The sequence below is a fragment of the Otolemur garnettii genome, unplaced genomic scaffold (genome assembly GCF_000181295.1).
Source record: "Otolemur garnettii isolate 467f Iridium unplaced genomic scaffold, OtoGar3 scaffold00155, whole genome shotgun sequence".
NCBI lineage: Eukaryota > Metazoa > Chordata > Mammalia > Primates > Galagidae > Otolemur > Otolemur garnettii.
In genome coordinates this window covers 3235139-3260728 of record NW_003852550.1, presented here as the reverse complement: position 1 = coordinate 3260728, position 25590 = coordinate 3235139, and the positions used below count along the sequence as shown (strand labels likewise).

At 42.0% G+C, this 25590-nt stretch overlaps 1 protein-coding gene across 1 annotated transcript in view; it reads left to right on the top strand.

Annotated features, from left to right (window-relative positions):
• The window catches only part of GUCY2F (guanylate cyclase 2F, retinal), a 98664-nt gene extending 81893 nt beyond the window's left edge, over positions 1-16771 (top strand). Inside the window, exons 14-18 of the mRNA XM_012811370.1 lie at positions 3114-3288; positions 6723-6821; positions 10142-10236; positions 16505-16593; positions 16684-16771. Coding sequence (XP_012666824.1) covers positions 3114-3288; positions 6723-6821; positions 10142-10236; positions 16505-16593; positions 16684-16771 — 546 coding nt within the window. The remainder of the gene's footprint in view (positions 1-3113; positions 3289-6722; positions 6822-10141; positions 10237-16504; positions 16594-16683) is intronic.
• The last annotated feature ends 8819 nt before the right edge of the window (positions 16772-25590 follow it).

Below are 25590 nucleotides of genomic sequence, written 5' to 3'. Positions count from 1 at the left end.
CTTAACTTGTTGAATGCAAGCAGCCTGAAGCGAAAAACAAATCACTGAAAGCTAATTCAGTTGAAACTAAAATCAAAGATGATTCAGCGTGGGCAGTAACACAGCTACTGGTTTAATCAATACAGCTGATTCTGTTCAGATAATTGCTGGAGATTTTAGGAATGAGGCCATTAGATATTTTGGTACTTCTTGGTTGCAGTGGAGAATTAGTGGGCTATTCCCACGACAGAGCAGGGATAGAGGAATCCAAATTTGGAACCTCATTTTTCAGTTTCGTTGATTAAAAACAACACAGAGCAAAGGAAATAAAAATTGAACCAGCGGTGAATGACCAAACCCGTTTGTATTTTCATTTTCTTTACCTGTAAAATTGGAACCCGTTCCCCCGGCACTTGATAATCTGAAACGGAAGTGAGAAGGCCGCTGCAGAACTACGAAGTTGGTGATTTGTTTTCAGTGTCAGTTCCCTGCCACCACTCACATCTCAACCAGACCCCTTTCTAAATCTCCTCTTTCCTTTCATTGTCCTAATGTTGGCTGATGCAATCCACAATTCCCCACAGCAGCCTACACACCAAGGCTATGTATGCCCATGTCCCCTGTTCTTCTAATCACCTTATCCATATCCTTGGGGTTTCCTGGGTGACTGACTCATCAAAGCTGAAGGGTCAACCACCAGTCTCTGATCATGGCCAGCTGTTCAGTTTCTCCCCTTATATAGCATTTGCGTGGTGACCCACCCTTCCTCTGTGCAGGCTGGCATGCTTATTTGAGGGCAGGAATCCTTTCCTCAAATTGTACCAGGTAAAGGAGGCCCTGGATGGAAGCACGTTGACAGACAAGGTCCCATACGTGTGGGGGGGTCATTTTTTTTTTTTTTTTTTTTTATTTGAGACGGAGCCTCAAGCTGTTCCCCTGGGTAGAGTGTCATGGCATCACAGCTCACAGCAACCTCCAACTCCTGGGCTCAAGTGAGTCTCCTGCCTCCGCCTCCCAAGTTGCTGGGACCACAGGCGCCCGCCACAATGCCTGGCTATTTTTTTTTTTGGTTGCATTTTTTGGTTGCAGCCATCATTGTTGTTTGGCGGGCCCGGGCTGGATTCGAACCTTAGGTGTATGTGGCTGGCACCTTAGCCACTTGAGCCACAGGCGCCGAGCTGAGGGGCTCATTGTTATTGGCTATTCAGAAAGTCCTGATGAAAAGCCTATTGCTGGTTGCTAAACTTCTTTCTTGGGGCTGAATCATACCCACCGTTTGGTGGCGAGTTTCTTTTCTTTCTTTTCTTGAAACAGATTCTCACTGTGTTGGGCAGAATGCTGTGGCTTCATAGCTCACAGCAACCTCAAGCTCTTGGGCTTGAACAATTCTCTTGCCTGAGTGTCCCGAGTAGCTGGGACTACAGGAGCACACCACAACACTCAGCTATTTTTAAAGATGGGGTCTTGCTCTTGCTTAGGCTGGTCTCCAACACGTAAGCTCATGCACCTTGGCCTCCCAGAGTGTTAAGATTACAGGCGTGAGCCACTACACCTAGCCCCTAAGGCCAGTTTCAAGATATACTCATTTACTGGTAATGATGATGGTGATAACTTGTATTTAATATATGTTATCATCCACTTAACAGCTTTTAAGTGCTTTGACATATGAGTATATTAAATTATTTAGTTCTTAGAAAACCCTTCAAGGTAGGTATTGAAGCACAGAGATATTAGCTGACTCGCCCATTACCACACAACTTGTTAAGTGTTGGATCTGATGTTCTTTTTTTTTCGGAGACAGAGTCTCACTTTGTTGCCCTCGGTAGAGTGCTGTGGCATCACAGCTCACAGCAACCTCCAGCTCTTGGGCTTAGGTGATTCTGTTGCCTCAGCCTCCCGAGTAGCTGGGGCTATAGGCAGCTGTTGTTGCAGTTTGGCTGGGGCCGAGTTTGAACCCACCACCCTTAGTATATGGGGCCATCGCCCTACTCACTGAGCCACAGGCCACTGCTCTGGATCTGATGTTCTAACTAAGGCAGTATGACTTCAGAGTTTCATGCTTTTAACTATCCCATTCTGTGAGCGCAGGTCTCTAGGAAAACATGAAATTTAACTGGATCCAAACTTGGAGTAGCACAGTGCGATTGGTAGATTTCATAAAAGTGGCCACAACTTATGAAGGGAAGATGAAGAACTCAGATTTGCATTTATTTCCAGGTGTCTAACTGCCCCTACCACCAGTTGTGGGCCAGTATTGGTGCTTCTCAGGAAGTTAGCGGTAGGAGAGGAGGTGGTAACTGGTGGGAAAAGACCTAGTTCATACTTAATAGGCCTTCAAATTAATTTCATCACATTAGCAAGGCAAAGCAGCTAAGGGAACAGATTCTTTCTGGTTCTTTTTTCTTTACCTGTTTATACTTCCCTTAAGGCTGCCCTCACTTATTTACCCCAGAGCCTCTAGAGCAGTGATTCTCAACCTTCCTAACGCTGCGACCCTTTAACAGTTCCTCATGTTGTGGCGACCTGCAACCATATTATTATTTTCGTTGCTACCAATAAAAATATTTTTATGGTTGGGGGTCACCACAACATTAGGTACTGTATTAAAGGGTCACGGCATTAGGAAGGTTGAGAATCACTGCTCTAGAGCAATGCTGCCTAGGGAGCACCGTCTCCTAGGGTGGTCCCCTAGGGACGGTCCCAGAAATTTCCCCATTCATTTCCCCCAAGAACTTCCCAGAGCCTGGTAGTTTTCTAAGGCCAGTAAGGAACCTGTGAAGTAGCTGCAACTTATTTCCGAATCTCTAGGTGTGGGGCTGAAACGTTTTTTTTTTTTTTTTTTTTTTTTTTGCAGTTTTTGGCCGGGGCTGGGTTTGAACCCATCACCTCTGGCATATGGTGCCAGCGCCCTACTCCTTTGAGCCACAGGTGCCGCCCGACATTGGTATTTTTAATTAAGCTCCGTAAATGATTGTAACATGCAGCCTGGCCTATGATCCACTGACAGCCCTCTCCCTTTCCTCACTTCACAAGAAGACAATCTGGCCTCTCTCCCTCAAAGCTCTGCAGACAAAGAAAAAAAAAAAAGAAACACAAAGAAGTCACCTGCTACTTCTGTTTCCCCTGATTCCCAGGTAGAGACCATCGGAGATGCCTACATGGTGGCCTCGGGCCTCCCAAAGAGGAATGGCAGTAGGCATGCGGCTGAGATCGCAAACATGTCCCTGGATATCCTGAGCTCCGTGGGCACCTTCAAGATGCGGCACATGCCAGAGGTGCCTGTCCGCATTCGAATTGGCCTGCATTCAGGTAACGACAAGTTAAAGCAAGAGAAAACATTCTCATGAGCCTCAAGAAAGACTAGAAAAGGCAGGAAGAAAAGGTCGCTCGGCCCTGATTCCTGGCAGCTGATGATCCACGTGTCCGAGACGGCCCGATTCCTTTATGCCTACCCAAATTTACGCTCTTCCCAGCCCCTGCTGCCACAGTGGGCAGCAGCAGCTCTTGTTCTAGGCTTTAAACCCTTTCCGTCTACCATTCTGGTTAGAGCCAATGCTTCCACGTTTGGCTAGGTGGCAAGATCAACAGGTGTATGTTCTATTTAGGATAATTCATTTTATTAGTTAAAATCTCAAAGTATTTTTCTTTGCACACTCATCCCTCTTGCTTGATAATCTTCACACTTCCCCCTTCATGGTATCCTTTTCTTTTCTTTTTTTTATTAAATCATAGCTGTGTGCATTAATGCAGTCATGGGGTACAATGTGCTTGTTTTATATACAATTTGAAATACTTTCCTGCAACTGGTTAACATAGCCTTCATGGCATTTTCTTAGTTATTGTGTTCAGACATTTATATTCTACACTTATATCTTGACAGTCATCTCAGAGGACCACAGACCTCTCACCTACTAGCTCCTCTTGCTTCCTTCTCCACTCCCCATCTTGTTTTCTTTGCTATGCTCTTCTGGACTCCTTTCCCTCCCCCCCCCCATCTTTTTTATCCCTTTCCTACCAAACTTCTTAAAAGATGAGTGCCATTTCTTTGCTATCTGCCTCTGCCTTAGCCCCTGTGCAATCTGGCTTCAGTCCTCACTACCTTCGCTAGTCTTTGTCTGCACTTACCTCTCTGCAGCACTCAACACTCATGACAACCCTCTCTGAAACGTCCCTCACTTGACTTCCCTGACTTGCTCCTTGCTCTCTGAATGCTGCTTCTTTGCTTCATTTACTGGGTATCTTAGGTCCTCCTGTTGTCTAATGTTTTCTACAAAGCTCTCAGTCTGGTGATCTCCTCGCTCTCTGCAGGTCCTTCTTTCTAATTTATTTCTTAACCCATTCCAACCTGGCTTTTGTATCTACTATTGTCTAATAATTTCTTTTGTCTCTCTCAGTTCTTTATATTGGTATTTCCTAGGGCTCTGTCCCAATCTACTTTTTTTTTCCCTTATATACTCTCCTGGGTGATCTCATTCCCGTCTATGATTTAACCGCCCCTTGACAGTCATGACTTCTAACTCCCCAGCTTCAGCAGTCTTCTCCCTTAAACTTCTAATATCAAACTTCATGCTAATGCTTCCATCTTACTCCACTTAGTCTTGAAAGTCATTCTCCTTGACTCCTCCCTCACTCTGACCTTCAATAGTCAATCAATTACTAAGTCTGGAATGTTTTTAGCTTTTGAATATTTCTTGAATCTCTCGTTTCTCCTTCACTCTCACAACCAAGCCTAAGCCACCTCCATCTCTTGCCTGGATCACTGATATAAATAGCATTTTTTTTTGTTTCCATTCTTGCCTCTTTCCATCCCTTCTTTTTATAGTCATCAGAATAAGCTGTGTTTTCTTGGCTTTCCTTCCAATAGCAGGTATTTGATATTTTTCTTTTAAAGAATAACCCTCACCTCTCATTCACACTCTAGTTTCACATCTCCAGCCCTCTTCAGAGCACCTCTTCTTGTATTACTTTCTATTATTTTAAATTATAAAATTTGAAACCGTCATCTTTCCCCACAAATCAGCATAAATGTATAAGCCCATGCCAATTTTCTTATGGTTGTCAATCAGACAGCCAAGTTGGTTGGTTCTCCTTTCATAATGACTCATAACATTCTTGTTCACAATATCTCTTTTATCATCACTTTTTGGCCATCCACTTTCCATCATCACCTCCTTCCCAGTACCTTGTGCTTGGATTACTTCAACAGTGATCTAAACGACTTCCTTAAGGGGCTGTGCCTGTGGCTCAAGGAGTAGGGCGCTGGCCCCATCTATAAGAGGTGATGGGTTCAAACCCAGTCCCGGCCAAAAACAAAAACAAAAACTATAAAAGGTTTCCTTGGTTTTATTTTTTCCCTTTTCAATGCACCTTATACACCAATATAAGAAAAAAATAAAAGAAGAAAAAATTCATTTTATCATGGAATTCCCTGCTTAAAATTCTCTAGTGGTTCAAGAGCCTCCATCTCATACAACCTCCTTAATCCAACCTTTTCTCTAGTTTCTCCCCAGCCACTTGAACAAGGCAGACTGCCTTCTCTAAGAGCTGCCCAAAGTTCCATGCTCAATTTCCACCACGAGTCTTTGATTTATGTTCCCTTTTCACCTATTCAATCCTACTCACCCATCAAGACCCTGATCAAATTCTGACTTCTCTGTTGGACTCTTCCTGACTGAGACGGATCCTAATAAGCATTTTCTAAACTATTAAACGACTTTTTTTTTATATTATTTATCTTGCCTCAGCCATACACTGTCTCCAGTTGTTGCTGATTTGCTTGCTACTTGGTAGTCTCTTTTCTTCAATTAAACTAGGACCCCTGGAGAGGTGAGACCATGTTTTGCATTTCTTTTTTATTCTCCTTGGTGCCTGGATCAGTGTTCAATGAAAGCTTCTGAATGAGTGAGAAGTAAATTAGACTGAGAATATAAATAGTGTAGATCTTATTTTTCTTCTCGGCAGAAAGAATTTCTTTGAAGCAAAACAACTAATTACTTTATTTAACTCAGGAAATAGCAAAAAAAAAAAAAAATGCTGAAAAATTTAAACTTAGGAACAGGGCAGAGACCAGAAAAGTGAAGGTGAAGAAATTTCTAGATATTTCCAAACTGACTTTTCAGAATGGCTACTGAAGTTGGTTTTTTTTTTTTTTCAATTCCATCGCACACTGAACACAGCCAGATTAAAATGTAAGAACAAAAAATACTCTCAAAATGAAACAGAAAATATTCTTGGATTGTATATACTTCTCTTCATACCCCTAACACAGATAATGAAAAGTCAACTCTATTTGTTTTCAGATTTTTTAGCCGTCATAAGCAATAATTCTTTCAGCAATAATATCCAATTTGGGAGGCAGATAGACAGATGAGATCCTTTCTGGATCTTCAGGCATAAGAAAGAGTCCCATTTTTTTTCTTTGCAACAAACGTATTTGGATCCTGAGCTCAGGCTTTTCTGGTTTGGGTTGATGTTTATTTGTCCCCATTGACAGACAGAAGCATTTTTGTGTATAACTGTTATTTGGAACAAAGGTATAAATCCGAAGGGTAGTCGTGTCTGAATTGTTATAAATTGGTTTTTCTAGGGCAAAGAGTTCATTACTCTTCCTTCTAATTCGCAGAGCTATTTGATGGCAACTTTTATTCTTTTGCAAAGCTACTTCCTCCCCCTTTGCACCATTCCACTATTAGCATTGAGTGAATACTTGTTTACTGTAATTCCCACTCCCTGCTGCTCCACAGGACCGGTTGTTGCTGGCGTGGTGGGCCTCACCATGCCCAGATACTGCTTGTTTGGAGACACTGTAAACACAGCTTCTCGAATGGAATCAACCGGCTTACGTGAGTACCTATAGAGGGGCGGAGGTGCCATCCTACAATTGAGAAAGTGATGCTTCCTCAAGAGAGTTGAAAGGGAGCGGGGTACTCGGTTTAACGTTTGAAAGAAAAATAGAAGATAATTCGAGAAGATTAAGATTTATCACACGTTGTCTTGGTCTCTAGTGGCACGCCAGTAGGGGGTGATGTTGGACTGAACATGTACCTTTCTTGTACTAGAAATGAAGTCGTAGCTAAGTAACACTGAAACAGCCAGTCAATTGGATCAAAACAACTAAAAATGTCTTTTGGATAAAAGAAAATAATTGGCCAGCCTGGCAGATTTGTGGGAGTTTGTAGGAAAAGAACTAGGTAAGGGACTGGTATTTTCAGTCTTACAACTAGTTTGTGGAAACACTCAAACCTCCCAAATGGATGCTCTGTGCTGCCCTAGTCCTCTTTTTGAACTAGTTAAGATTTCAGGAGTTCTGGCTTCTTCAAATAGCACCCTAGAATTTAACTAACAATAATCCCTCAATCTAGGGAGTTTGGAATTCTGAAATAATGAATCCCAGCTTGTCTGTATATAAAACCGTCAGGTTCTATCAAAACAAGCATGGCATCAGAGATCCCCTTCCCTTCTCACCTTGAGAAGAAATGGTAAAAACCATTATGACATTTGTCTTTTGCTGGCAAGATGTTGGCTCAACTCTTTTTTGGTTATTTATTTATGCTACTGAGGTGATATCAGAATCATAATGTGCCTTTTACTTTTACCATGACTGAGCAAAGCAATTTTTTCATGTTATTATAGAAAAAGCATAGAGAACAACATTAAATTCTGCATACTGCTTTCCTGGATTTTATACTAAAAAAAAAAAAAAAAGAAAGAAAAGAAAAAGAAGAAACGAAACCACTTAAGCCCTTAGCAGTCCTGGCTTTGGCAGCTACTAGGCAAAACGAGCTCTTCCCAAACTTCAGCAATATTCTCAAACTAGTCCCCTATGATATGGTGGCCTATATCACAGTGGGTGGTGCCCTGTCTGACCTCACTCCCCATCATTCATGTATAGAAACAGGCTTACACAATGGGCCCAGTCTTAGTCAATCTATCCTGTTTAGCCATGATTAAGGAGGCCGTATGCAGCTTAGAGCTGTTGTCAGAATAAATTTTCTGACATCTGGGAAAGTCTTCGAACTCCACAGATACGGCAGAGGCCATGGAAGTAGTCATCCAGGAACTGCTGCCTGAATATGACTTTGCGAATGACTTTGCTCTTGAAGTACAACCCAAGATGAAGTGAAATTGATCATGGCACCGCAATGCAGATTTGGCACAGTACGCTGGACTGATGTAAGCTTGTAGAAGGCTGAAGTCATATTCTGGTCTGTACCAAAGAAAACTCCATACACTTCACATTGGAAATACAGAGTTGAGAGGAGAAATTGAATTTCGAGATTTAGGTAGCACTTTGTCCAGTGATGAGTGGGAAGAATAAAATGGAGTGAATCACCCACAGCAAGTGTTTATTAAGCACTGACTGTATAAGGAAGGCATTGTGAGGGATACAAAGAAGCATACACCATGATCTCTGTACTGAAGGAACTGGTTAGTGTGCTTTCCTAAAAGCTTACGACTGTGACCCAAATACGACATTAAATCCCACAAGTGACTGAAGATCTTTAAAGAGGTAGCCTTTAGCCCAGTGGTTCTCAACCTTCCGAATGCCGCGCTGTATTTTCATTGTTACAAAAGGGTCACGACCCACAGGTTGAGAACCGCTGTTAACCCCATGTTGGGTATGAGATCAGGGCACATCACAGGGCCATTCACAAAAAAATCAATTTCATCAGTATCTCCCTTCTGCCCAGTTCACTCCCCTGAGTTTCTGGAATGGACGTGACTAGTGAACCAGCCCTGGAGTGATCCTTCTTACCACACAACTGGATCGTGGTTGGAATGCGTAATCTTTTGTGCCGTGTGATCCCTACCAACAAGGTTACTGTACTGAACACCAGATGCTGGTAGCAGGGCACACACAGGTCTGGCAATGCATGTGACTTTCAGGAACAGGACAACTCTTTTTGAACAGGGGCTTTGGGTAACCATGAGTTAATGAGAAAGGCTCAAACAACAGTACTGAGCTATTAAGAGAGAGAAAGTCATTTTGAACATACATGGAAGAAATTTCTTTTAGTTCTTTTCAGTCCTGCCTTCCTACTCAGATCGTAATCAGCTTCTAAAAGAATGATTTTCACAAGCATCTGTGAAAGCAAGTTTTGGCCGTTTCTTTAATACTCAGCCTTAACATGGTCTCACTTCATAGGGTGACAATTTTAAGGGGGGGGGACCAAGGATTTTTTTTTTTTTACCTCAGTCAACAAGTGATTGTTCTTCATCAGGGAATTACATTTAGGTTCCCAATAAAATTTTAGAGTGGTAGCTTCCTATAGAAAGCTCTTATCGGCTCGGCGCCTGTGGCTCAAGTGGCTAAGGCGCCAGCCACATACACCTAAGGTGGTGGGTTCGAATCCAGCCTGGGCCTGCCAAATAACAATGATGCTGCAACCAAAAAACAGTTGGGTGTTGTGGCGGGCACCTGTGGTCCTAGCTACTTGGGAGGTAGAGGCAGGAGACTCACTTGAGTCCAGGAGTTGGAGGTTGCTGTGAGCTGTGAAGTCACGGCACTCTACCCAGGGCGACAGCTTGAGGGTCTGCCTCAAAAAAAAAAAAAAGCTCTTATCCCAGGTTGGGGATCCTTGGTTAGAAAATAATACCTTCATGGGTTTACACAGCTAGCCGTGCCCCTCCAAAAAATCATCAGTGAATGAACAGTTTCCACAGAATGTTTGTTGACAGGCATCTTGGGATATTTCTTATTGATCTTTGATTTTAATACAGCAATACTGAGAGATAGTTGTAAGGATGCACATGGACAAGATACCTTTTTGCTTCCGAAGTAAGATTCTGTGATGCTTGGGAGTTCAACCCTAGTAGCAGCCTGTGAGAGAAACTGCTGAAGCCAAACGTCCCTCAGAGGAGGTCACGTTTCAGCTGAGAGGACCCTTGTGGTTACTGGTTTCTCCATCTCAACCTTTGAGTTAAATTAACACCTTTCTATTGCATGGCCTTTCATCTGAAATAGTGTCTAGGAGGCTGATAGGTGCTATAGCTAGCGCATTATCTGGGCCTGGCAAGGAAAGGCATCACTCCCCCTCCTCCTCCTGTGAAACTCTAACTACGGATCTCTCTCAGGGCTTTGCTCAGGGTCTAGTTAATTTAGAAGTGGGGAAATTTATTTCATTGATATGAAGCCCAAGTCAGGCCTCTCCTTCTTTTACAGCTTATCGCATTCATGTCAGTCTCAGCACTGTTACGATTCTTCGCACTCTGAATGAGGGCTATGAAGTGGAGCTTCGAGGAAGAACCGAGCTCAAGGTATAATGGCTTTTGGGTTTTTGAATCAAATCACCCGGGCACACCTGTTTCTGGAGAGGTCATGGTCTGCTGAGAGAGTTTATCTGAGAGTCTGAGACTCAGAGCTGTAATTTGGGCAGAATCTCCAGTCCCATTTGGGGTTCCCTAACCATGGTTCCCTTTTGCCTCCATTTTCTTCCCTTTGAGCTATGGCTACAGTGGGGAGGGTTGTTGAGATCCTCTTGCAGTTTTCAGACTATGAGTTTTTATGCATTTTTCTCCTAAAGGACTGCCTAGAATTTGGCTTTCCAATGAGCTGCAGTATTATTTACATTTCTAACTTCCATTTGTCCCAGACATTGTTCAGTAGCCACAGGATTGGTGAATTTGAATTTTCTATTCACCTGCTCAGGGGTCACCCTTTGTGACTTCTAATCCACGTCAGTGGCTCCCTATTTACAAGGCTTTATTTCTTTCCCCCAAGAACCAGGAGGAACAAAGTCAATTTCTACGATTTTTGTAGCACCTTTTCTTTCTGCTAGGGCTATCACTTGATCTGGGATTCAGGATTAGAATAATCTTCTCTTTTTTCTGCCATTTCCATTGAATTCTCCCTATCTCTTTCTGGGTTACCCCCAAACCACTAGGAACTAATAATCTAGCTCCTTCATTTTGAGATGAAGAACCAAGGCCCAGAGAGGTATAGTAATTTGACCTGGGTCAACAGATAGCAGAACCACTTCAAGACTCAGGAAGTCTAACTTCCTGTTAAGTGCCCTTTCCATGACACTAAGCTGTAGGATTTGTTCAGTGATTATTTTTGCGCAAAGCAAAGTCAGAGCCCTCAGTGATGCATGATTTGTTTCTGTCATTGGCATGACTTCTATAAATGGTAGCAATTTACACGTCACTAGATTGCAGGAGTTAAAGGTTGGAAGGCCTAATTGTAGTTGATCGCTTCCTTTTCTGGCTAATCTTAGTTTGTCTTTTCCAATAGATTCTTAATATCTTTTAGCAAGTGGTATGAGTCATTTTCAAGGGGACATAGGCTCCTTTCCCACCTCTGCAGAGAACTCAGACAGTGAGATGATGGGGGTAGGGATATTACTTGGGCAATGAATCAAATCGTTCAAGGCTTTTGTGATCTCTTTATACATTCTGTCATTTTTCAGCAGAGGAAGACAAATGCAGCTTGGTTTCCTGAAGCACTTGCCTCTGTATTGCTGGGTATAGATTCTTCATTTAAAAGCTGAAGTGCCACTTTCAAAACTGAAAAAGGAAAAGTGTGCCACCACTCCCCTGGTGTTTATTGCCCCTCAAATTCCTTTCAGGAGCACTCACATCTTTGGGTGTTTCAAGTCTAAAAGCAGGACATACTTCACAAAAGCCTTTTGCCGTTTCATGTTTTCTCCTACCCCACGGAATCTGGGGATGTGTTGTAGCAAGTTGGAGGAAGAGCCTCTCCCTAATGCCATGTTGGGCCTCGGTTGTTGGGATGGGGAAGGGAAATCAAGAGGGAGAGATTTAGAGAGAAGAGGTGAGAGAGCCCCAGAGGAAAGGAAGCGACAGTGAGAAGAAGGAGGTGGAGAGGAATTAAGACCCAGAGAAAGGACAGCAGTGGTGAGGAGATCCTTGGTCTCTGTGCTCCCTGCCTCCCCACCAGACCCGGGAATTGCACATTGTATAGTAGAAGCTGGGGGGCAAGAAATTTCTAGTCCATTGGAGGACATGAAGCAGTTTTCCAACAAGATCACTGGCACATTTCAGAAATTCTGATTCAACATTTTCTTTTTTTTTTTTTAATTTGTTTTTTATTAGATCATAATTGTGTGCATTAATTCTCTCATAGGATACAGTGTGTTACTTCTATATGCAGTTTGGAAAACTCTCATCCAAGTGGCTAACATAGCCATCATGTCTTTCTCATAATTGTTATGTTAAGACATTTATATTCAACCTTTAGACAAATTCACCTGTACCCAAACAGGATAAACTATAGGCGTGATCCCCACAATATTGGGAGGGAGGAGGGGAGGGGGAGGATGGGTGAAGAGAATGATTCAACATTTTCACTCCTCACCCATTCTCCTGCTGGAAGCAAGAGTTGCTGTAGTACATGAGGCAGAAAGACCACCTTTAATGGCCACCCAGGTGTGATTTCAAAGTTGACAGCTCGAAGCATCCTTTCCATCCACTTGGCTAGTGTTTAAAATTCTTCTATGAATGCCTTTCCTCTTGGACTCAAGGTTTGGATCTGGTAACCACACTCCCCCCCCCCAACCCCATCTCCCTCACCAGAGTGATGACCCTTTAAGTTGTTTTTCTTAATGGGATAAAATAAGTATATTAGGTGTGAGAAGAGAACATAGAGCAGTTGAGTAATTGGGTAGATCAGGGGTAAAAAGAAAGAGATTAACATGAGGAAGCTGAGGTGGCTTGGGGGAGGACTCATGTAGAGACGAGAAGCTGGGCCTCTCTGCCCAGTGCAACCTCTGTTTGTCCTCTACTGGCAACAAATGATCAGTGCTTAACTGGCCAATTCTGCCTTCTCCACATTTCTTTCCTGATGGGCTGGTGAATGATAAGTCACTTTATGACCTCTTCTCTTACAAGAGTCCTGTTTTGGTCACTATTTTCCTGCCACGTTTGAAGCTCTTTGCTGAGATTTTTGTATATGTCTAGGCTCATCAGGTGTATTTACTAGGGACTTTTAGGTAGGTTTACATTCCAGAAAGACTTTCTCAAATGATTATTCTCAGCCCATTTATATGGTCCTTGCCAGAAGTGGACACTTAAAATTGTTTCAAAACTATTTTATGGTAACTTGACAATTTATAATTATGTATATTTATAGGGTCTAATGTGATGTTATGATTTTTTAGTCCTGTGGATTAATTAAATTAAGCTAGTTAACATGTCCATCACCACAAATACTTAACATTTTTTGTGGTGAGGACATGTGAAATGTATTCTCTTAGCCATTTTGAAACATACAATACTCTATTATTAACTATATTCACTAGGTTATGCAATAGATCTCCAAAAAGCCATATTCCTCCTGTCTGAGATTTTGTACCCCTTGACCATCATCTCCTTATTCTCCCCACCTCCAGCCTCTGTAATCACATTCTACTCTCTGCTACTATGAGTTCAATTGTTTTAAATTTCATATATAAGTGAGAACATGTGGCATTTGTCTTTCTGTGCCTGGCTAATCACACTTAGTATAATTTCCTCCATTTCTATCCATGTCGTCACAAAGGACAGAACTTCCTTCTTTTTAAAGGCTGACTAGTATTCTATTGTGTGTATATACTACATTTTCATTATTCATTCATCTATTGATGAACACCTAGGTTGATTACATAATTTAGCTATTGTGAATAGTGCTCCAATGAATGTGGGAGAGTGGGCACCTCTTTGACAAATTGATTTCAAATCTTCAGGAAAATACACAGAAGTGGGATCACTGGATCGTATGGTAATTCTATTTTTAATGTTTTGGGAGATTTCCATACTATTTTCCACAATAACTGTACTAATTTATATTCCAGAGGTGGACACTTTCTGACTTTGTCTCTGAATTCTGAGATTAAATAGTATTTCATTCTTAGTTCCCTAAGCATTAGTATTTATTTTATTTCCCTCAGTCTGTCCACCCTTAGTCCCAATCACTACCACACAGACGAGCACTCATGCAAGCACATGAGTGCACAAATGCACACAAAAACAAAAACATTTCAGCAACTGAGATAAGCAATAGTAAGGTTGTATTGACAGATTCATGAAGGTCAGAAGGTCTGGCCTGTAATCCGTGCCCCATCAATGACTCAGTGTATGACACTGGACAAGTAACTTCATCCTCTCTCTGAGCTTTTGTTTGTCCACAAAAGAGGCCTCTTTTGACTTGTGGTTATCAGGAAGCTCATTAATCTCACAAGCTTTAAAATTCCCAACAGTTGATTTTTGGCCTCTAAACATGCCTTTTGACTCCAGTGGGTTGAGAAGCTATGGGATGTGGGGGGAAGAGCATTTCAAATTAGGGGTATGGAAGAGTTGAGTTCAAGTTCCAGCTTTCCCTGCCTATTGATAAGCCATCTAAACTCCATTCATCTCAGTCTCTCCATTCACAGAATGAGATTAATAATTAACCTAGCTTCCAAAAGTTTTGTGAGAGCTAAACAAAAGAGGAGATGCCAAAGTGTCTTAAAAGTGTCATGCCAAAGTAAGATGCTATTATTTGGGGGAATCTCAGGTTCTGCCCCAGGATTGATATTGGGTCCAAGAGTTTGCTTTAGGTTTTAGTTGTTGCCATGTTTATCCGCCCCCCTCCTTCAGCAGAATTATGGAAGTGGATTGGGTAAATAGAGAGGTAGGATCCTAAGAATTCTCTTGGGTGAGCTCCAAAACCTCAGAGAGCCCCTGGAGCTCCACTGCATACTCTTTGATTTGGAAACTTTCCTAAGTTCATAACACTCCTATCCTCTTTTGCAACCATTACGTTTGGCATCCCAGCATATCCCAAGACCCACCCAAATCTCTGGACAATCCTGGCATCCATAAAGCTCCCTTGGGGATGGCACACTGTCCTGATAGCCTCTAGATCTCTAGACAGTCAACAATGGCTGGAGCTGGGGATCCTCTAAGTTTAAACCTTAACAGTGTATTTTACCAAAATGAAATCCAAAGATGCCCAAGGGTTGATAATTCTAGTGAATAGAACAGTCTGATTATTTACTGAGAAACTGTCTAATGAAGACACTGCTCTAGGTCCTATGAAAAAAGAAAGAGCTTTGGAGGCAGAGGAGTTGGACTAAATGGGTTTAGAACCCAAGACATGGCAAGAGGTTGTTTTTGTTTAACTACGCTGTGAGCTCCTTAAGGACAGAGCCATCTCTGTATGCCCAGACCTGGTACAGGCAGAGTAGAATAAATGCTAGAATGAGTGATGGAATATATGTTCAAGTTGTCCACCTTTTCTGAAAACAGAGTGGCCCCAAATAGTCCAGTTATTTAAAGTTTAGGGAGAGTTGGTTGTCAGTTAGTGGAGATTGGGCTACAGTGGTATTCTTTTCCAACGTGCCTCATGAAGGGCTTGTTCAGAGCCTTGAATGAAGTATTTACAAAATATTCTGAGATGCTTCAGTGAAATCCCTCATTATTATTATGATTGTTGTCATTGTTGTTAAGGGATAAATATGCATACAGTAAAATGGAGAACAGTGGATTTCACATTTGAAGGGAGGGGAATCTAATTGGAATTTCTAAGTTAAACAATTTCAGACTGTTTCTTTTTTTTATCGTTCAGGAATCACTGAAGGTACAATGAGCCAGGTTACACTGCTTGTGTTTGCTGGGTGAAGTCCCTCTGTTAATAGTGTCTTGCCCCCAGGAGGTGTGTTTCAGATGCTGACTGTGAGACCGTATTTCTGATGAAGGAGTTGGAAACACATCCCTTTACTTTTCTCCATCTCAGTAAACACATTTTTCTCCCTTATGGATGCAAAGAAATGAGAGGAAAGACAAAAGAGAATTGAAAGAAGAACAGAGAGGCCTGTTGAAGGGGAAGTTTGGAAACTGTCCCTTCTTTCTTTTTGGAAAGAGGGCAGGGCAGAACAGAGGCAAAAAACTCGGCTCCTCTGAGGTTATCACTCAGGCCCTGGGGTGACCAGCTTGCGTTTCCCCTCCCTTTGGTTCTTAACAACCAACTAACTGGGCTAGAGATGGCTGCCTTCTAGACCATTGCAGCAATGTGGATGTCTCAAAGCAGCCAGTTTGCCCTGGGCTTGAAAACAAAGTTTCCCAGCCTGTTTTCTACTTCTATTCCCTTTTTGGGTTTTGTGAGAGCTGTTGGATGACAGGGTGTGGGGAATAAATAGACTCTGAATATATGTACCGTAGATACAAAAGACAATGGCTTGCCTAGTGCCAAAAGATCAGGACAAATATGACAAACAGAATCTTCGATTGAACATCCACACATTTGGTTGCTGAGCAGCTGAACGTCCACACATTCCTAAAGATGGAGCTGGGTGGTGACAGCAGACAAAATATCTGGAAAAGTTCGCTTTTCATCTGGCTGCTCTGGTGGCCTGTGGAGCTTGCCTGAGCCTCAGGTGCATATGGTAAGGAAGCCCTGTAGGAAGAAAGAATTCAGAGAGTGGTGACAAGGGGAAAGGAGAGGCGATTTCTGAGCCAGCCACAATGCTCAGATCCTCTTGACCAGGAGGACTTCTTTTGGAAAACTGATTATGACATGCTTACGATTTTCCATATTTTCTATAATAAGGGCAAAGGCACAGAGGAGACCTTCTGGCTGGTTGGCAAAAAAGGTTTCACCAAGCCCCTTCCCGTGCCCCCACCAATGGGCAAAGATGGGTAAGTGGAGTTTGCACTTAATCGGAGTCTTCTTAGTTCTGCTCTGCCACACTCTTCGATACCAATTTTGATCTTTCTTCTGCCCTGCAGGCAATTGGGCCATGGCCTACAACCAATAGAGATCGCAGCCTTCCAAAGAAGAAAAGCAGAAAGGCAGTTGGTGAAAAACAAGCCATAAGGTAATGGCCAGCAGGAAAACAGAGCACAGCAGCTTGCCAGATTTTTAAATTTGGGGCTCCCTTTGGCATGCAAGCTAGTCTCAGCCTACACCCTGGCAGGGTATGATGAGCTGGAGGATTTCCAAACACCACCGAGATGGGCAAAAACCTTGCTGTGGGGAGGCCTGGTGCAGAGTGATCTGCACCTAAGGGAAGTTGGTGGCCCTACGCTGAAAGAGACCCTTGCCTCTTACACTAATAACATATCTGAATGCTGATGAGACTGGCCTTGCTATTCAAATGTTAGGCAGTTGCACCTGTGTCTTCCATTGTCAAGCACTTGGGCCACATGGTAAGCCACATCAGGTCTGTAGAGACCGTATCTGTCCAGGCAACACAGCGATATTGTGACTAACCCCCTTTCCTGGGATCTATTGGCAAGATCATCTCAGAGGGGATGCTTATGTCATTTCCTCTGGAGGCACTGCCTGATCCCTTCCAAAGTCAGTATTGCCAACCAAAATAAGACTGACTACTCCTTGACTGCCTGGCTTAGATTCAGGACAATTTCTCTCCTCCCTCCTCCCCTATAAGGCTGGTACAATTTTGAAGCATCAACAAGAATTCTCCCCCAAGTATTCATCTCTGAGGAATCCATTGCTTTCTTGGGCTCTTCTTGGTATCTCTTCACTTCTTTATCTTGTTTTCTTATTCTCTCTTCCACGGAAACTTTGACCCTGAAACCCTTTGCTTCATCCACATATTCTAGGAAATCACACGATTCTAAGGTAAACATTAGAGAATCTCCACACACTCTTGCTTACCTGTTCTCTAGCATGTTCCAGAATAATTACACTTCTAGCAGCAACTACCAAAGGCATCCACATACTCTCTATTCTTCCCCTAGTTTTTGATGACTTTGTCAATTCTGTGACTGTTTCTGTCCAATGCGAACCCAAGGGCCCTTTCATTTCTACAACAATCACAGGTGGCCTTTCCTCCTCATAAACATTTATGCATCAGAAAGTTTTCTTTGATAAGCGTACAGCTCCTCTGCAGCCTCCTACATCAGCCCCTGGTTCCCTGCCACCTGAGGTCTGGCTTGGATCTTTCCTGATAACCAACAGAAGCAGATAAGCAGATGGGACACACAGTCATCCAATTTTCAGGAATATTCTTTCCTATGAGTAGGGGAACGTAAGCACACCTTCCAACACAGAAATAGACAGAAATCCAGAGATCTAGACACGCAGACTCCCTCCCCCCCATCTCTTTTCAGGAAAGGTTTTGGAAGTTCTTGAAGGATTTTTCTCTTTGGCAAGATAGTGCAGGCATTGGAGACACTGTACAAGAACCCAGTCTTTTCTAAGAACATGTCAGAGTTTGTAGCAAAAGATACTATAACTGACCTACTATCATTGGCTGTATGCTTGGTAGATAGTGCTTTCCTGGCATTCAGATGGATAATGTAGCTTAGGTTATTTACAAATTCACTCATCTGCATCCCCTTGACAGAGGGCCAGCTTCTGTGGGTTGTAGATATATGGGACAGATTGAAGCTGCTGGCCAAAGAGGAGATTCTGCCTCTGGTCCCGGCCTCATTAGTACTTGTATTTTCATCAGCATGTTAATGGGCCACAACGACCTTAGTGTCCTGTGCAAATCACAAAAATCCCCAAGAAGAGTACTCTTGACAAGTTTCAGAAGGCTTGTCCTAAATTCAAGGGCTCCCAGACACCTCACTATTCTGTCATTAAATGTCTTATGCTAATATCACACAACACCACCAACTATTCAAGAATGTTTCTGGGTGGTGCCTGTAGCTCAAGAAGTAGGGCGCTGGCCCCATATACTAGGCATGGAGGGTTCAACCCCGGCTGCAGTTAAAATTGCAAAAAAAAAAAAAAAAAAAAAAAAAGAATGTTTTCTACTTTTTGTAAATTGAGAGGCTGACACTTACTGGGACCCAAGTTATAAAAGGCCTACAATACCTATGAATGCCTCTGACCCACTGCCACCATTATGGGAGATGCTGGGGGAAAATGGAAACCTGTAGAGCCCCCTCCATGGCATCTGACAGGGAGGAAGATAAAAGATGCTATGAAAGGGGCCATGGCTTTGGCAAAATAATTACAGGGGCCGCCTCTCAGGCAGGCCCCTACTGTTGTCCTGGTATGTGCTACTCTGTTGTCAAATATCCACCACTTCTCAAACCTGGTTTTCTCTCCATCTGGTTACTTTCCCTAAAATCTTACCAGTTGCAATTAATTTGGGGCCCACAAGCCCCCTCTTTTAATCGTACATGTGCCTTTTGGAGGGTGAGGAGCGACTAACCACTCATATAAGGAACGTGAACTGGATGTGGGTGCTTCATTGTGATTGGGACCAGGAGAAATGAGGAAGGTGGCAGTTTTGAAGAATGGAGGGTCACAGTGGCGGACTTGGGAGAACGCAAGAGCAATGGATCCCTGGGAGATGGGAGAAGGGTGAAAATAAGAATTAAGGTGGAAAAAGTCCCTTTGATTCCACCTCTTTCAAACCTTTTCCTTGAGTTTTCTTTGGACTTAAAGAACAGGGAGAAAGCACATTTTTCCTTCTGCTCAGGACCCAGGACTCTGCTAGAGCTCTAACATATCTCTGCTCCACATGGGTTAAATCAGCCTTTGTGGATTGGCTAGAAACCTGACCACCACACATAATAGCACCGTTACTACGGAGGAAGGCATCCCAAGTCCCAAATCATCGACTTATAAATGTTTAGAACATACCTCATTAGTAAGTTGAGGACCACCTGTATATTAACATCCCCTCTTTTCTGTTAAATTTGCAAAAACCCTTGTAAATAGCAATGTCTAATCATGCAAACATGACACATGTAATCACCTTTATTTGATCAACAATCCAGGAAATTTTTGGCAATTTGCAAGCTGTTCATGGTGTACAGTGGTGGTACAGGATTTGGAATCATTCTTATTGAAATCTTGTGAAAGGTCTAAGACAGAGAGAATATGCTTGCTATTTTCTCTTTCTCCCACCCAGGAGCAAAGTGCTTCAAGATTTGAATCTTCTCTTGGCGAGACCATGGAAAAGCTCGCTGTAGTTCGAAGAGTTGTCCTATCTGCGTAAGACACAAGTGAATGACTGCACCTCTGAAGATGACCCATCTCCAGAGTTATTCAAGCCTAATTCCAGCATAAGCGGGCCCCTGGGTAGCAACTTTTGTTCACTTTGTTTATTATTACCAAGTTATCACCAAAAAGGCCATTTGAATGTAAACTGCAATGGATGTGAACCCACAGGAAGGGTAGAGAACCATCTTCTAGTTTAGCCATTCCAAAATAGCAGGCCCAACTTGGACTAAGATAACAACGTCTGTATTTTCGCAGAAAAAAAGGAGGAGGCACTTTGTTTCCTTTCTCATTTTGTTTGAATCTCTAGAAAGTCTTTAATGAACATAATTTATAACTCAGATACTATGAGATTAGTGCCAGGAAAAAAATCTTCCAGCAAACATACATCTGAATCCCAGTCCGCGGTGACCTCAGTTGGCTGGAATGCATTAGGGAATGGGGGCGGGGGTGAAGAGCCTGGTTAATTGTGTTGTTTGGATAACTGAGGGCTAAGAAGTTTCTTTGTTTTCTTATTGCTTATTGTTCAAAATATTTCCAAAACTGTCATGATCTCTTTTCCTGTAAAGTTAGGCAACATAATTGAATCGCCCTTGCTAGGTGAGTATCTCACTGAGCCTTGGAGTCATATTCGCAACATAATGGAATAAACGTAAAATGATATCGTCGGGGTAAAAGATGTAAAATTCATAGATGGATCTCAGCAATGACCTCCGAGTACTGTGCTTTCCCTTCCTTCTTCTGCCCACCCTGCATCTCGACTTCCTACCCCTTCCCCTAAAATAAATCTCTTTGAACATTTGTTTTTACTTTATGCTTTTAGTTTCCCAGATTCCACTTTCAAGGGGTTATTGGCAGTGGCTGGCCGCAGTCACATGGACCAAAGCAATAAGGCTTAAGTCACAGGCATGTTTAAAATAGTTGAGCAAGCCTTTCCTCTTTTTTATTATAAAAAAATAATCTCTTTATTAAAACAGCTGAACCCAAACATATCAGCCAGTAAAGCAGTTAATTCTTTTAGAACAACCCTTTTTTCAAGAAAGAAATGCCTAAGGCATAATTTGATACCTTTCTCACTAATATTTAATTTTTCCATTATCAACTCACCCTGATTCGGAGCTTAGAGTGAAAAACTCTTCCCAGCAGTTTTCCCTCAACCTTCAGTCAAAGCCCCTTAGACTACTTATCTCTTAGCAGAAGCGAACTTCTCTCAGCCTCCGCTGGTCTATTTATGATGCCAAACTGTTCGAGAGGATGTGCAAAAGGCTGCCGTTGCCTTTCAACTTTACTGAGCTGAGTTTCAAATTCCTTTTTCTAGACATGGCAGAGGAAAAGGAGACATAGAATATCATCCTCTACTTGGGTCAAGGTCTTAGTCAAAAGCTGAGCTTGTAAGACTTAACTTCTAGAGAGAGGCAAGACCTTAAGGGATGTTCTAAAGAAACGGGTCTTCGCTTCTCCCAGAGGAGGTAGCACTACACCCTCATAGGAGCACGGAAAGATAGTTGGGGGCAAGGGCAAGGGACTGGGGCCGCAGCTACAGGAAACCTTGGATCAGTATTCTCCCAAACACGGTCCAATTCTTTAGCCCTAGAAGCTATTGTCTGCAGGAGGGGACCTGGAAAATAAGGACTGCTCAGCCAAAATCTTTTATTTAGGAGCAAGACCCATTGAGAGGGATCTCTATGTCTGCGTAGAATCCCATTCCCTTTTCCCCTCCTTGGTATTTCTCTAGTCTAGCATCCCAACCAAGTCTATCTTGTTTAGACTACTAATCCTGTCTTGTTCATGGTCACATAGTCGTCTGCCTGATTTTATCATGAGCCCCTCTGTAAAACTACTCCATCCATTTCTTGATTCTTTTTCATTAAAATCTTCTGCATTGACTAACACTAAGTTCTCTTCAATTTGCCTTGGGGTTTTAATTTTTTGAGCACAAGAAAGACACTCCTTACTCTGAGGTACTACTTGATTTATTTAGTGGAGTACAGCCTGATTCTTCCATTCACCTGATTATTTCTCTGTTAGCTTGTTGCTACCGAGCACAGTGGCTTGAGTTGATAGTTAAGAGGGACCAAAACAATTTCTTCACTGCTGTTTTAAGTATGTATTCCTTGTACGAAACAAAATATTTAGGAAACAATTTAAACAATGTTTCCAAACATACTTAAATTACTTTCATTACATCCCTTATATCTGCTCGGTTTCCTGTGATTTGCATATTTTTAAAATGGGGCTTTTGGAAAAAGAAAACCAAACGCAATTGAAGTGCAAGTTGGGCTTATGCTCATTTGAGGTTTTACTGTATTTTACAAATGTAACTTGACAAAATGGTCATCGCCTGGGGAATTATTTAAGCCCTTTTCTTTAGATTCCTCCCCCCAGATCTCAACAGAGTATATGTTTATTGTTGAAAATTTAGAAAACACAGAAAGGCACAAAAATGTGACAATTGCTCACAATCCCTTTAGACCCTTTATTCTATCTTTCCTCTTTGGGTTCACTTCATAGATTAGTGTTATTATAGCATCCACCCAACTAAAGAATACCTTAAGTCTGCTGCTTCTCCAGGTAGCCCACTTTGCTTTTATTTTATTTTATTGTTGGCAAGTAGGAGGAGATAGCAGATGGCTGTCAACCTCATCAGAGGGCCGCAATTTGGTTTACTACATAAAGCTACTATACCAAGAAGTATTATTCCAAGGACACCCATTCTGCCTACCTTGTCTTAGACTTAGTATAAACAACTTTATTACTAAGCTACTCATTTAATCACATTCTTGTCCTTAATCCAAATAGAATCAACTTGCAAGGAGTGGGAGGTGGCAAACAGCCAGACAGTAACACTGCATGCACTGGGTGGTCACATCTATGTGACATCAAGCAATTGAATGTAACTTAAGCACTCAGTGGAATCAAATAAACATTCATTAGCTGAAAGGACACAATGAATTGACCATTTTACTTTAACCCCTTCTCCAGCCAAATCTGGTGGACCTAATCAACCTCATTTCCCAGCTGGCTGGTTGAGTGTAGCCCATTAAAATAATAGAGGCTGTGCAACAGAATCCTCTCTCACCTCTTTTCTGGCCCATGGCTTCTTCTCCGGTCAAGATGATTGATAGGTCTACAGTAGACACAAACACAAGTCACCTTTTATTTGTGCGTTGTTTGGGTTTCTTCTGGATTAGTTTGTAAAATCCTCATTGTCTTACCTCTCTTCTAGTTTGGATTTGCTGTAGGCCAAGCAATAATGGATCTCTTTCCAAGAAAGACTAAGAGCAGAGGTGACCATTAAACTATATACTCTCTTTGGCTCACGACAAATTAGAGAAGCTCCAGATGTCACTAAAGATTTTTCAAAGGTGACTAATTCCAAGAAAATGAATATACACATATAGAGTTGGTGGGGCCTTTGGAAATTATTAATCCTGTCACAGTATGGAGGAGAATATGGGAGGTCAGAGAGGAGAAGGCATCTTCCTAGTCACCATCTAGTTAATAGATGAGCAACTGCTTTTACCAAGTCAAGAGACAGAACTGAATTATCAAGGAAAACCCTGGACCCCTGACCCTTAGGAATACTACTTAGAAATCACGCGGTAAGATCCCTAACTGTACGTGCAAGCACAGGCTTAGCAGGAATACTCTGGTTCAGGGTGTTTGAGATAGGTGACTGTTCTGACATCATAGTCTGGAGAAAGAAAAGAAAGAGAAAAGATCACAGATTCCTTGATCACTAAATCACCTTTACCATGCAGTCAGGATCTCATCCATAGCCATGTACATTCCTAAACTGATTTGACCCAAGTGGATAGAAAATAAACCTCCAATTCTGCCCAGTCCTATGGATTTGTTTGTAGTTTACAGCACAGGCTCTCAGTCCTATAGAACTTAAGACCAAAAAATACCTGAGGAAATGCCTGACTTCAGAGGAATATTGCACTTTCTGTACTGACATCAGAAATATTTTCAATGTGCTCATTGTCTGAATGAAAGCTGCTGTATATAGTGAGGGAAATCAAAGGAGAAAGAAGCCTGAAAACTTAAAAGCAAGATAAGAATTGAATGTGATTACTATTTGTTGATAACCACCTCTCTCCTTCAGAGCCATGAAATCTCCAGAGTTGTGGGTAGAGTTTATTCCCAGTGGGTATAGATTGGCCAGAGGAGGACTTTGCCTTTGCACTCACTGACCCCAGCTGCCTCAGGGAGTCACTGAGTATTGATTGAGTCCATCATGGAGAGTCATCCTAAATGAGCTTCTCACCACCATGGCTTCCTGGAATGAGAGATCAAAGGAAAAGTAATTGTCTCTGGCAATAAGAAGGAGCCCCAGGGGACTAGCTGATGGAGCTTGGTTCCTTATAAGTGGCAGTATCTTAACTTCATTGGAAGGTCTTTGGTGTGGTTCAGAAGCAAATCTAGCTTCTTCTTTGGCATAGCCTGTGGTCCAGGTCCAGGGTCAGATTCAATTTTCTGGGATGGTTGTGACTCTGTAGAACCTGGCTTATCAGTCAGATTTGGGTTGGCTTAGTCACTGTCTCCACAGGACAAACATCAACATGCAATGTCCCCGTTTATGCCTATAATTTGAAAGTGCAAGACTACTTTAATGGTTTTTAGTGATAGTATTCCAAAAGTGTGTCACAAGATGGTTATGTTACTCCAGAGAAGTATGTTTTTTTCCTTTTTGTACATATCTTTGTATTTAAGTGTATTTTTCTGGAATCACATTTTAGATTTGTCCTTTTTCTGTTTCAGAAACCTCTATATTCCTCTATTTTTTTTATAAATTCCTTAGTTTCCAGTTTAGCTTTCCCTACCCTTCTTACAATTTACTCTCTAGCCCAAATCTATTATTTACTCTTTCCCTGACCTTTTCTGATTCCATGCCTTTAATTATGCTGTTTCTTCTACCTAAAATTCATTCTTTGTCTCTCCCTACCACATCTCCAAATTCCACCCACACTTCAAAGCCTAGTCAAATACTACTTCCTCCATAAAGCCTACCTTGTTCCTACTAGTTATATATCCATATTTCTGAATTCCTGATTTTACTGATATGTCTCTAATGGCTATGTAATATTAACTTGTTTTTTTAGCTGTTTGTATATTTGCGTTGTTGTCCCTTCTATACTTTGATCTAGAGAAAAAAATATGTTGTAAGTTTCTTTAGGGCAGGAACCATGTTGATTCATCTTTGTACTCTGCACAGTGCCTGGCACATATTAGAAGCACCCAATAAATATTTATTGAATAAATAATGAATATTTCTATGTCTCCATGTGTACGTAGTTTTCCTCTGTGCGTTTTCATTTCTTTTCCTTTTTTATTTAAGGTTTTTAATGTATACCCATCCACCAATCTGTCCATCATCATCACCTTTATCATCACCCATATACAAGGGTGGACTATTAAGTTTGACATTCATCGTAGAAAAAGTGGTACATGTCTCACTGGTGAATATCACTATAGTCACCTTTGAAGTACTCCCCTTGGCCATCCGGTGACTGTAGTGATATTTGGCGATCACTATGTGCCAAACTAAATTGTCAGACCTTGTACAATGACAGCTCTAATGGTCATTTGAGAAAAAGAGTTCCAAAATTGCTTCGAAGGGTGGACTAGGTACTGGCATTGGTGCATAGCTTCCCAAGGGGAGTACCTCAAAGGTGAGATATGTAGTATTTTTTCTAGGATGAGTTTAT